General features: G+C 44.2%; 1 protein-coding gene across 1 annotated transcript in view; it reads right to left on the reverse strand.

The window, feature by feature from the left end:
• Positions 1 to 11,908, reverse strand: part of LOC118091883 (collagen alpha-6(VI) chain) — a 94,996-nt gene that overhangs the window by 2,488 nt on the left and 80,600 nt on the right. Inside the window, exons 36-39 of the mRNA XM_060281053.1 lie at positions 10,638 to 10,728; positions 7,175 to 7,846; positions 5,343 to 5,439; positions 4,980 to 5,137 (exon numbers count right to left, since the gene is read on the reverse strand). Of these exons, the coding sequence (XP_060137036.1) occupies positions 4,980 to 5,137; positions 5,343 to 5,439; positions 7,175 to 7,846; positions 10,638 to 10,728 (1,018 nt within the window). The remainder of the gene's footprint in view (positions 1 to 4,979; positions 5,138 to 5,342; positions 5,440 to 7,174; positions 7,847 to 10,637; positions 10,729 to 11,908) is intronic.

Consider the following 11,908-nt stretch of genomic DNA (forward strand, 5'->3'; position numbering starts at 1 on the left):
TGGTGTCAAAGGCCGCTGAGAGATCCAACAGAACTAGGAAACAGCTCTCACCTTTGTCCCTAGCTCGCCGGAGATCATTGACCAGCGCAACCAAGGCAGTTTCAGTCCCATGGTGAGGCCTGAATCCTGATTGGAAGGGATCAAAATGGTCCACTTCTTCCAGGCATGCTTGGAGTTGTTCAACAACCACCTGCTCAATCACCTTGCCCAAGAATGGTAGATTTGAGACTGGGCGATAGTTGGCCATATTGGGCGGGTCTAAAGATGTTTTTTTTAAGAAGCGGTTTAATGACCGCTTCTTTCAGTGGGTCTGGGAAGGCTCCCTCGTAGAGGGAAGCATTCACCACCACCCCGCGGAGCCCATCGCTCAGCCCTTTCCGGCTCGCTTTTATTAGCCAGGATGGGCAATTAAATCACCTCTTAAAAACAAGTCAGGATAAAATTAAAATCTGAATTACAGTCAAACCTCAGTTTGCGACCGCCTCTGTTTGCGACTGCTTCGGTTTCTGACCACCGCAGACCCATAAGTGTTTACATCTGGGTTCTGCGGCGCTCGGATACGCAAAAGCGATCTGCACAGCGTGCGCGTGCGCAGAAGCGCTCTATCGGTGCTTCACGCACGCGCAGAAGCGTGTCTCGGGAAGCGATGAACTCGGGGAGCGACCGGCTCCTCGGAACCAATTGTGGTCGTAAACGGAGGTATGACTGTAGATGGCTTTCCGCTGGATTTGGGTTGGAAACAGTAAACACTCACCAGGCCCAACTGTGTACGCTGATCTTATATGGGCCTGTGAGAATGCTGGGCGGCCTCTTTCATACTAGTTCTTATACAAAAAGGGAAGGGGAGCCAGGCTGAGCCCTGACCAAAGGCCTGGTGTGTAGAGATCTCTTCTGTTCTGCTTAGTTCAAGAGGGTTCTGGAAGTTTCTGGAAGCTTCTCTGTGTGAAAGAAGCTTTGTGAATCGTGCTTTGAAATGGAACCTTAGCCAGTGATGTTGGTTTAAGAGAGACAAGATGTCTTCCGCTCAGTTGGTCCTGGTCAACAATCCTGCCACTAACTAATTGTAGTTTCTGAGTAGTCTTCAAAGGCAGAACCATGTACATCCCATTGCAGTGGTCTAAATGAGACATTACCGGACCATGAATACCTAAAGTACTCACTTTGCCAAACCTTTATTAGGCATGACAGAATAACTATAGTCTCTGTCTAGGAAGGGCCCTGCCCCTTAGGGGCCTGTGAACACTAATGAAGGACATGTGTTCTAAAACATAAACACACCATAACATAAAGCTTTAAAGAATGAGATATATATCATATAAAAGAGCTTTTGCATGTTCCAAAAAGTTTTCGCAAAGGAATCAGCATTAACAAGTCAAACTTCTTGCCATACTTTTTCTGCAATGTTCGAAGAGGGAGTTCACTTTGGCTTTGACGTTGGCAATAACCTCAAGACTCCATTCCAATTCTATCTCCTGGCCCTTAAAGCCAGAAGGAAGCTCTTACATAGGAGCAGCAGAGGCCAGAACGTGATTTTGTGATTTCATCCTGTCCCCAGCCTATGACCTGCATCGTCTCTTTTCTAATGCGCTCACATCCTCAATTACCAACATCAAAATCACTGAAAGAGTCCTGAGATCAGCAGAGAAAGCCCTACTGGTGCTCCTGCAGAAGCAACTATAACTTATATTTTAAAGAAATAAAAACAACTCAGATGTACAAGACCTTTTCAATGCAAATTGGAAACCACTTCAGTAAAAGAACTTGCTGTCGAGCTGGCTGTTTCCCCCCAATGGCCCCAAATCAGTATTAAAAGTATTGTATAATAAAGTCAAATGAGGTGTCAGCTGCAGGCTTTATTTTTGTAGGGAATGATAAACTCTTCTTAAATTAGTTGCTTAATGCAGTGTTTCTCAACCAGTGTGCCTCCAGATGTTTTGGGACTGCAACTCCCATCATCCCTAGCTAGCAAGACCAGTGGTCAGGAATGATGGGAGTTGTAGTCCCAAAACATCTGGAGGCACACTGGTTGAGAAACACTGGCTTAATGGACGGCCATCTGTCATGGATGCTTTAGCTGAGATTCCTGCGCAGCAGGGGGTTGGACTAGAGGACCCTTGGGGTCCCTTCCAACTCTACAATTCTATGGTTCTAATTGTCTCCAAGTCAGAAATATCCAAAGACAATTTCACTAGCTCAGGGCTAAAACCTCTGCTCAGAGCAGGACATGGATGTTCAATGGCTCGGCTCCTGCCAGAAATAGGTCAATTGATAGTTAATCCTGGTCTTCCCACGGGCGACTTTGATCTGAAGAAGACCCAGAAGTAGTGCTCCAAAGTCCTAAGAATTATAAACATCTCTTCGAGCTGGCAAAGACAAGCTCTCTTTGATTTGTAGGCTGTTTTCATAGAAATCACTTACCTCATCGTCAATTAAACACATGGGCTTTTAGCCAAAGGTGTTGAGTTTCTCTTGAATAATCAAAGTTGCTTTTGAGCCGGTCTAATTTCAAGACTGTCTGTTTAAGAGAAACAGGTGCCGGTAATTTCTGTTTAATTGCTCACAGGTGTGGGCTCTACTCCATGTATATAAGGCTCTGTTGGAAAGCATTTTGTGTGGTAGTTGTGTGGGAGTTTTGAAGGGTTGGTATGTGGGTATGTAAAGTTGCTGGGAGAGAGAGCGTTTATCTTTAGTTTAAAGTCTCTTCTGAGTCAGTTTGTTTTTCTGTTAGAGAAAGCCAACCTTTAGTTTTTCTTCTGTCTACTTTAAACAGTATACTGCTAGTCAGGGGTTTCATGCTAGGTTGGTCTTTATAAACTCTTGGTGGTGTATTTTAGCCAAGTCAACTTCTGTTTGCATATTTTGTTTTTCTATAAACTCTGCGTGAAGCGTACTTTGAAGGGCCACTGGGAAACTGGGGTATATGGTTTATGTTAGCACTCTTAATACCCAGTGTTCCCCAATATTATTTCCCGATAAAAGGTTGCCTTCCTCTGAAAGGAGGAGCTTCTTCCAGAGGCAAGAGTCTGGGAGAAGAAGGGAATCTTTGGTTGCAACCTACTTTGTCTCATCGGCCTGCATTATGTATGCATGGCCAAACATCCGTATTACTACACTTCCGGGGTCAGTTGACACACGTCAACCAAACTCGCAATCCTTTCCATAAAACGAGGCAGAATGTTCACACGAATATCCCTATTATGCTGTAATGTGTGGCTTGGCAGGACGCATATCCAGTTCAAGTCTACATGTGTGGCATTGCATACATGTAGACTTGATGACTCACCCCGTGAATAAGATTGTAACTTTAGTGAACATGTAGAAAGACACCATAAGAAAGCCCAGGTGCTGTTTCTCTGCAGTAAAGATGTGATAGACATCAGAATGACTGGAAGCATCTAGATTCCATTGCGCAGTCAGGCGGAGTCCCCCCAAACCCCAGGCAGCCCCCGAGCAGAATAGTGACACAAGACCACGTTTGATGGATTAAAATTGGCCACAACTTTATTAAGAGTTCAGATGTAGGGAGACCTTGGCTCAGGCATTGGGCGTATATCCCTCCCAGCCCCCAGCCAGGGGTGGGGTAATTTTCAAGGTTGTCCAGCATGTGAGGGCGTTGGGCTAACTCTGGAGAACGTATGTTCAAGCAGATAGCCCGCCTCCCTCAATCGCAGCCGCTGGAGGGGGAGGGCAATGACGGCCTATGCGTATGGTCAATGCCTCCCCCTTTCGTCCCATTTACAGGAACCCTGTTATCGCCGCCGCAATGGGGGCGGGGGATCACCGCCCCCTTGCCCCGCCCGTTCAAATCAAATTTTATTAAACGGTCACAGACCAAAACGACTCATACAACTGATCAAAGAAGGATAACACAGGGATAAACAGAGGACAATTTCAATACAAATTAGGCCATGACAACACTGTAAAAGACATAAATAAAACTAAATATTCGCATTCACCTGCGTATTGACATTGGAAAGCTCTTGTTTCCTGCGTCTAATAGCAGCTACGCAGAATTTGGCAACATTGATCGTAATTTCAGGGACCTTATCTTCTACCAAGGCTCTCAAACGTTGGGATTCTGGGTTCATTTTTAAGCTTTTGTAAGGCTGGGGTGATAAAGGTCCAGCGTAGATCCTCGTATAGACTGCAGTGCAGCAATACATGCAAATTTGTTTCCACTTCCGATGAGCCACATGGGCAAACATGTGACTCATACGGTTTACCCTCATATCTACCTAGCAACAGTGCAGAGGGCAACACATTAAATCTGGCCAAGGCAAAAGAATGTCTATACTTGGGTATTTGCAATTTTGCCAGGTAATTTGCGAATGAGAACCCTCTCCCAAAATCTCTTATTGTGGCGTATTTGTCCATCTTGCCCATATGGCACTGCAGCTCCACGTCCCTTATACGTCGGAGCACTTGACTTCTGGCTCTCTCGTATCCTGCCGCCCCGCCCATTTATGTAAATGACTAAAGGATTGCGCCCAAGGCCTGCGTCCGCCACCCGAGACCACAAATTGGGGTCTCACCGCCAAGACTACCTACACCTGAAGGGACACTTCGCCAGCTGCCACCCATTGCAAGAGGGCCTGCTTAATGTCACTCAACCAATAATCGCAACCCGTGGGTGTGAGGTGTACACCGTCATGCCTGAATAGCTCCTTTCTGTATATTTTGATGCTGGGATGCTTCACCACATGACCCCCAAAGCACGTGATTGCTGCGTGCACTGCCCTATTAATCTGCACGTGACTGCGGAAAATGCGCCTCCCCTTTATGTGGGGAGAGGCAGTCATTCTGGGGGGAAATGGCAGAGGATCGTTCTGCTTATTGCAATGCACCTCGAAGCTTTAGCACAGCAGATTGGAGCTACAGTACCAAGGAGAACTGTAACCATAAGGGGTGATGACAGTCTGTCTCTCTACACAAACAAACATACCAAACTGTTCTCTGAATTAGCTCAAAACGTCATTCACCTTGAACACCGATGTCTGTGAAATCATCATACTGTTTCTCCTCTTCTCTGTACTTAGTGGGTTCTTGGGTGGCTGCCATAATTTCTTCTTGCATGTTTCCTCTGGGTGTCGTTGATGGTTGCAAAGCATCGCTGTAAACTATTTCGGGGAAAACAATACTAAAAAAGGGAGTGGAGGGTGGGGGGGGAGAGAGATAACACTTCAGATATGTTGGGCAGAAGATTCATACAAAAGATTCTATTATTCTAAGATATATTGATAGCCTAGATCATTTCCAAATTTTGCTTCCTGCTTCTGCTAAAGCCAATGTAAGCTTCTCTCCCTAATTCTAGAGGAGAGGAAGAGATTTTTTGGGGTGTGTACCTGTCAGTCCTCCTTATTAGCTGCTGGTAAGTGTCTCCTCGATCCAGGGTTTCACATTCTTCCTGCAGGCCTGCAGGAGGGTAAGGATTCACTTCACCTGAGGGAAAAGAAAAGAAAAGGGTAAGGAAAGCAACAAAGTAAGCACAGAGTTCTCTGGGTAAATCGAAACTGAAAACATGGACTGCCATAGAACATGGTGTTAGGAACTTTCAGATTTATAATCTCTGGACATTTGGGACACCCTCCATAAATCTGTTGAGATAATACTACTACAGTGGTGCCTCGCTTAACGAATGCCCTGCTTAACGAAATTTCCGCTTAATGAAAGGTTTTTTCTAGCGGAGGTTGCCTCACTAGACGAATGCATTTTACGAAAAATTCATCTAGCGAATGCACTGAAATTCAATTAATGCGTTCCTATGGGCAAAAAAAAATAAAAATTCAATGCATTCCTATGGGATTCGCTAGACGAATTTTTCGTTATAAGAAAAGACCTGTGGAACGAATTAAATTTGTCTAGCGATCCACCACTGTACTACTACTACTACTACTACTACTAATAATATAATATTTATACTAAATCCTGCCTAACCGTGGTTGAGAGCCACAGCTCCTTTATTGCTCCAAAGCAACAGCAGTTAAGATTTAGGAATGATGCACCCAGGAAACATAGACGGATGCCATTGCCTAGGCCTCCTTTAACATGTGTGAATGTTTTGATTGTTTTTCTAATAGGGACAACATCCCGAAAAACACTCAAGTGCAAACTTCACAGCCTCTCCCGAAGAAGCTTGATGGACGTCCATTTCATGCCAAGCTTCTTCTGCACTGAAACAATTCAAATCCTGCCCCAAGAAAAATTACGTGCCGGGATCAAATTGGTGTATTGCTTAAGAGTGCAACCCTGGACATACTTACTCACTTCCGAGTGAATCTTGTCGTGTTCAATGGGGCTTATTCCCCTGTAAGTGGGTGAACAGCTGCAATTTTCTACCCACTCACCTGGATGCAATCCCCATTGAGATCTACAAGTGAGTATAGGCATTTAGAGTATGTGATGGCACTGTTAGAGCAGCGTTTCTCAACCGCTGTTCCGCGGCACACTAGTGTGCCGCGACGTGCGGCGACGAGAAGGGTGATTTGCATTGTCACGTGCCTGGCGGCCGCCAATAAACAACACTGACCCGCCGGAAAGCAATATTTCTCCTCCTCTTTCCCAAAGCTCATTGCAAACAAGCCTGGCGGCCGCCAATACACATCACTGACCCGCCGGAAAGCAATATTTGGCAAGTGTTTCTTACAGTCATAATTATAATATAGGGCGGCACAGAGTTAATTTTTTAAACTTTTTTAATGGTGGTGTGACTCGTGATTTTTTTCACGGAACAAGTGTGCCGTGGCCGAAAAAAGGTTGAGAAACACTGTGTTAGAGTATAATCTATCCTATAAATCAGGGATCAGCAAACTTTTTCAGCAGGGGGCCGGTCCACTGTGCTTCAGACCTTGTGGGGAGCCGGACTATATTTTGAAGAGAGAGAGAGAAAAAGAACGAATTCCTATGCCCCACAAATAACCCAGAGATGCATTTTAAATAAAAGCACACATTCTACTCATGTAAAAACACGCTGGTTATAGGACCATCCGTGGGCCGGATTTAGAAGGCGATTGGGCCAGATCCGGCCCCCGGGCCTTAGTTTGCCTACCCATGCTATCAATGGACCGGGGCAAATTTATGTATGAAGCAACAGGCCACCTAGAATGGCAGATAAACAGCCCCTAGCACAGCATCACTCAGTAGCAAAAGGAAGCACACCAAACTGCGTAGCACTTACGTTTTAAAAGATTTAAGAAGGCTCGACTAAATTGCAGAGCATATGGCAATTCAGGTTTACCAGTCCTGCCCAGTGCCAATAGGTGCTGCTCTACTGGAGCACTGGAGAGTGCTGTCATCTCCATATCGTCAACTCTACTTCCAAGAGCTAAGGTGAGCATGGTGAATCCTTGGCACTTGGCTTCTAGTGACATTCTTCTCAGTTTCTCCCTGTCCCAGGAGCTTGTCTGACTCCCAAGTATTGTAAAGATGACCCTGTGCTTTCTCGGGTTGGGGGCTTCCAAAAATACGTTGCTGATGGTCCAATCTAGAGCATGTCCCACTGCAGATGGACCTTCCAGCTGGCGGACGGATTCTTCGATGTGCATCTTCATCAGGTTCTTGTTGTCATAGGAGACCAACTCAAACTCTTCCTTCACTGGCCTTGAGAACCCGCCGAGTGTGAAATTTTGTGGAGCCTGCTGCACCAGTGCCACCCTCGCCCCTCCGTCTGACTCCATGGGCAGGGAAGCAACAACGAAAGAATCCAACATGTTGCTCACAAAGGTCTTCATGGTCTCAAAGTCCTCGCTCCCCACGTTCCGAGAGCTGTCAAGGATGTATGTGATGTCCATGTTGATTAGAACGGGAGGGGAGTCTGTCACCCGGCATTCTGGAGCGGGGTTACACTTATCTGTGGAAGAAGCATTAGGCAGCAAGGAATTGCATGGAGCAACAGAGGAGATGTGTTTAGATACTGCTCAAATTTTGCTTTGCTTCTCTCTTAAAGCAAATTCTAAACAATTATTTCTGAAATGCTTGCTATTTGAGACAGAACAGCCCTACGCATATTTATACTCTCTCTCTCTCTCTCTCTCTCTATATATATATACAGTGGAACCTCGGTTTATGAACACCTCGGTTTATGAATTTTCAGTTAATGAACGCCGCGGACCCATCTGGAACGGATTAATTCATTTTCCATTACTTTCAATGGGAAAGTTCGCTTCAGTTTATGAACGCTTCAGTTTATGAACAGACTTCCGGAACCAATTACACCCATGCTTCAGTTTATGAACGCTTCAGTTTAAGTACTCCGCGGACCCGTCTGGAACGGATTAATCCACTTTCCATTACTTTCAATGGGAAAGTTTGCTTCAGTTTATGAACGCTTACTCCGCGGACCGTCTGGAACGGATTAATTCACTTTCCATTACTTTCAATGGGAAAGTTCGCTTCAGTTTATGAACGCTTCAGTTTATGAACAGACTTCCGGAACCAATTGTGTTCATAAACTGAGGTACCACTGTATATGAGAGAGACTATATTTTATGGTCTATATATTCCAAGTTATATATAATCCAAGCTAATGGAGAGCATGCTCCTTACTTGAAATATATTTTATTTATTTACACCACAGTTTATTTACACCATCTGGTATGCAGGCTGAGACCCTACCTGCCCGCGGACTGTCTCGCCAGAGTGGTGCATGCTCTAGTTATCTCTCGCTTAGACTACTGCAATGTGCTCTACGTGGGGCTACCTTTGAAGGTGACCCAGAAACTACAGTTAATCCAGAATGCGGCAGCTAGACTGGTGACTGGGAGCAGCCGCCGAAACCACATAACACCGGTCTTGAAGAACCTGCATTGGCTCCCAGTACGTTTCCGAGCACAATTCAAGGTGTTGGTGCTGACCTTTAAAGCCCTAAGCGGCCTCGGTCCTGTATACCTGAAGGAGCGTCTCCACCTCCATCGCTCTGCGGACCCCGCTCTGAGGTCCAGTGCCCAGGGCCTTCTGACGGTTCCCTCACTGCGAGAAGCCAAGTTACAGGGAACCAGGCAGAGGGCCTTCCCGGTAGTGGCACCCACCCTGTGGAACCCCCTTCAACCAGATGTCAAAAAGAAAAATAACTACCAGACTGAAGGCAGCCCTGTTTAGGGAAGCTTTTAATCTTTAAGAAATTAGTGTATTCTAATAGTTCTGTTGCAAGCCGCCCAGAGTAGGTGAGGAAACCCAGCCAGATGGGCGGGGTATAAATAATAAATTATATTATTATTATTATTATTATTATTATTATTATTATTATTATTATATTTAGGCCTCACTTAGAGATGGGGCAATGCACTTTTTGTTGCTTAATGATTTGGTTCTAATTATTCCATTGTTTATGGCTGTTAGCATGGTGAGAATGCAAATAGACACCATCAAGATTTAAAACACTAAAAAACCAACAAACAAGAATGCTAAAATCATAAGCCAGAATAACAATGGAAAATTAGGCAAAAAACCCCCCACAGATGTCTTCAAATGCTTACCCAAAAAATGCACTTTCTCCATATGTTTTAAAACTACCGCTGCAATGTTTAGTCAATTAACCTGTTAGATTAAACAACTGGCAAAGCATGCATTCTAATCCCAAAGGGATCCTGACCTGAAATAATCAGCAATGTTTTACAATTACAGTATTATTAATAGGCATACTTCTAAAAACAACATGTAAAGAGTGTATGCTATATGAGAGACGATGGAAAAGGTGTCTTCTAAGATTATACTTGCGGTCACAATATGCATTAATCATCCAGACGCAAAATATGCTTCTTCTTGCAACAGTAATGGCAAAGTTACACCCTTTCCTCCTTTATGTACAAATTAAATGATAAGTGGTGATCATTTATGGTAACATCCTTAGGGCTTGCCCAGGTGGATGTAATTTTGGCCTGTGAGTGAAATATGGGGGCATTTGATTCGTGTAGACTGGAAATTTATGGAGAAAGGTATCAACTAGTGAGGGGGGCAGCTATCACACTCCCAGTTGCATACCTGCCAAGTTGCTGTCAGAGAAATAAGGGACCGGGCTGGAAATAGCAGACCGGAAGTAGCGCTGCCGCCATTTTGGAACTGGGCGGAGCATGCTCAGAAGTGACTTTTGATGCTGCTTTGCCCAGTTCCAAAATGGCCGTCGCGCCAGAAGTCGCACTGCAGCCTTTGGAACTGGGCAGAGCAGCATCAAAAGACGCTTCTGAGCATGCTCTGCCCAGTTCCAAAATGGCCACCACGCCAGAATAAACTGTGGGAAAACAATAAAATCCATTTTTCAGCTAGGAACAGCTGGAAAAACGGGGATTTCCCAGGGAAAATGGGAGACTTGGCAGCTATGCAGTTGGGCTCTACTGTGATTATGTTATTACCTACACAATCCTATAAATGCTTACTGAGAAGTCCCACTGAGTTCAATGGGCCTCTCTCTCCCTTGCAAGAGGGTAGAAGCTTTTAGCCTCAAGGTCTTTGCTGGCATCTTGACCTGAGAATTGCCACAGCAGCTTTTCCGCTGAGAATAATTAAACAACATTTAGAATACTTGTTATCCGCAAACTCACCCAACTTCTAAACGAATAATTTTGAGTTCTGAAATTAAGAAGACCTGTCAGAACGGATTATTCTACGTACACTAATTTAAGAACAAACAAAATGAATGGCCTTACCAAAACAGAGAGCACAACGCGAGACGGTGTTCAAGTTCTCATCCTCCTTGGTTTCCCAAACAAATAACTGAAATCGCTGAGTATCATCTGCCTAAATAAATGCAATAATTTATTATATATATATATATATATATATATATATATATATATATACATACATACAAAAGGAAATGCATGGAAAATGTAGGGTAGAATCCATTGGCTCCCTTCCATTCATAGAAGGGTTTTTCTTCCAATAGATGCTTCCACAAATGGAAGGAGGAAGCTGATTTTCACCCATTCTTCCTCTTCCTATCTCCACCCATTGATAATCAGCTCCAGAAGGTTGAGGGACCCTTCAGAACAGTATGGAAGGTAGGATGAGAGGCTGGGCAGGTTTGAGGTCAACCAGAATTGACAACCTTCCTCTCATCAATTAGCAGATGATCAGATGTCTCTGTTCATCACCAGGTATGACCTGTGGTTTTCATAAACAGCGCTTTCTCAGTGTTGGCACCCTGGTTGTGGAACTTCCTTTCTAGTTAAGTTCATTTGTCCTCTACATTGATAATTTTCAGATTCCAAGACATATTTATTCACCTAATCTTGGGGACATAAAATATGTCCTGGGAGCCAGAGGCATATACAGAGGTACCTCGGTTTATGAACACAATTGGTTCCGGAAGTCTGTTCATAAACTGAAGCGTTCATAAACTGAAGCGAACTTTCCCATTGAAAGCAATGGAAAGTGAATTAATCCGTTCCAGATGGGTCCGCGGCGTTCGTAAACCGAAAATTCGTAAACCGAGGTGTTCATAAACCGAGGTTCCACTGTATGGTGAACTGTCTGTGTTAAATTAGGTTTCTTATTGTAGATATGTAGTTTTTAGACATTTTACTTTGAATTTTCACGATGTTTGTATTGTAATCCAGTTGGGATCCTATGAGAGAAAGGGCAACATAGAAATAACAAAAACTACTACTACTACATTGCTGTCGGAGGATAAGAAAACCATATTTTTGCAGAGAATAACTTGAAGGTAAATTAAGGACTCATCATGTATTGCTCACACTGACAAAATGGAAGAGAGAGACCTCAACGTGTTTAACTTGTCTTTCCATATCCTACTCCAACAATCGTACTCCCTTCAGAATTGGCTGGACATCTTTTAGGTGGTTTTGCTATTTCAAATCTGAATTATTATTTGCTCGCTGCTCTTTCTCGAGTTTACAGCTTGCAAAACTGAGAAGGAGATTAAAAAGTTGGCAACCAATCAGAGGAAAATCTGAGG

The sequence above is a fragment of the Zootoca vivipara genome, chromosome 12, assembly GCF_963506605.1.
Source record: "Zootoca vivipara chromosome 12, rZooViv1.1, whole genome shotgun sequence".
NCBI classification, from domain to species: domain Eukaryota; kingdom Metazoa; phylum Chordata; class Lepidosauria; order Squamata; family Lacertidae; genus Zootoca; species Zootoca vivipara.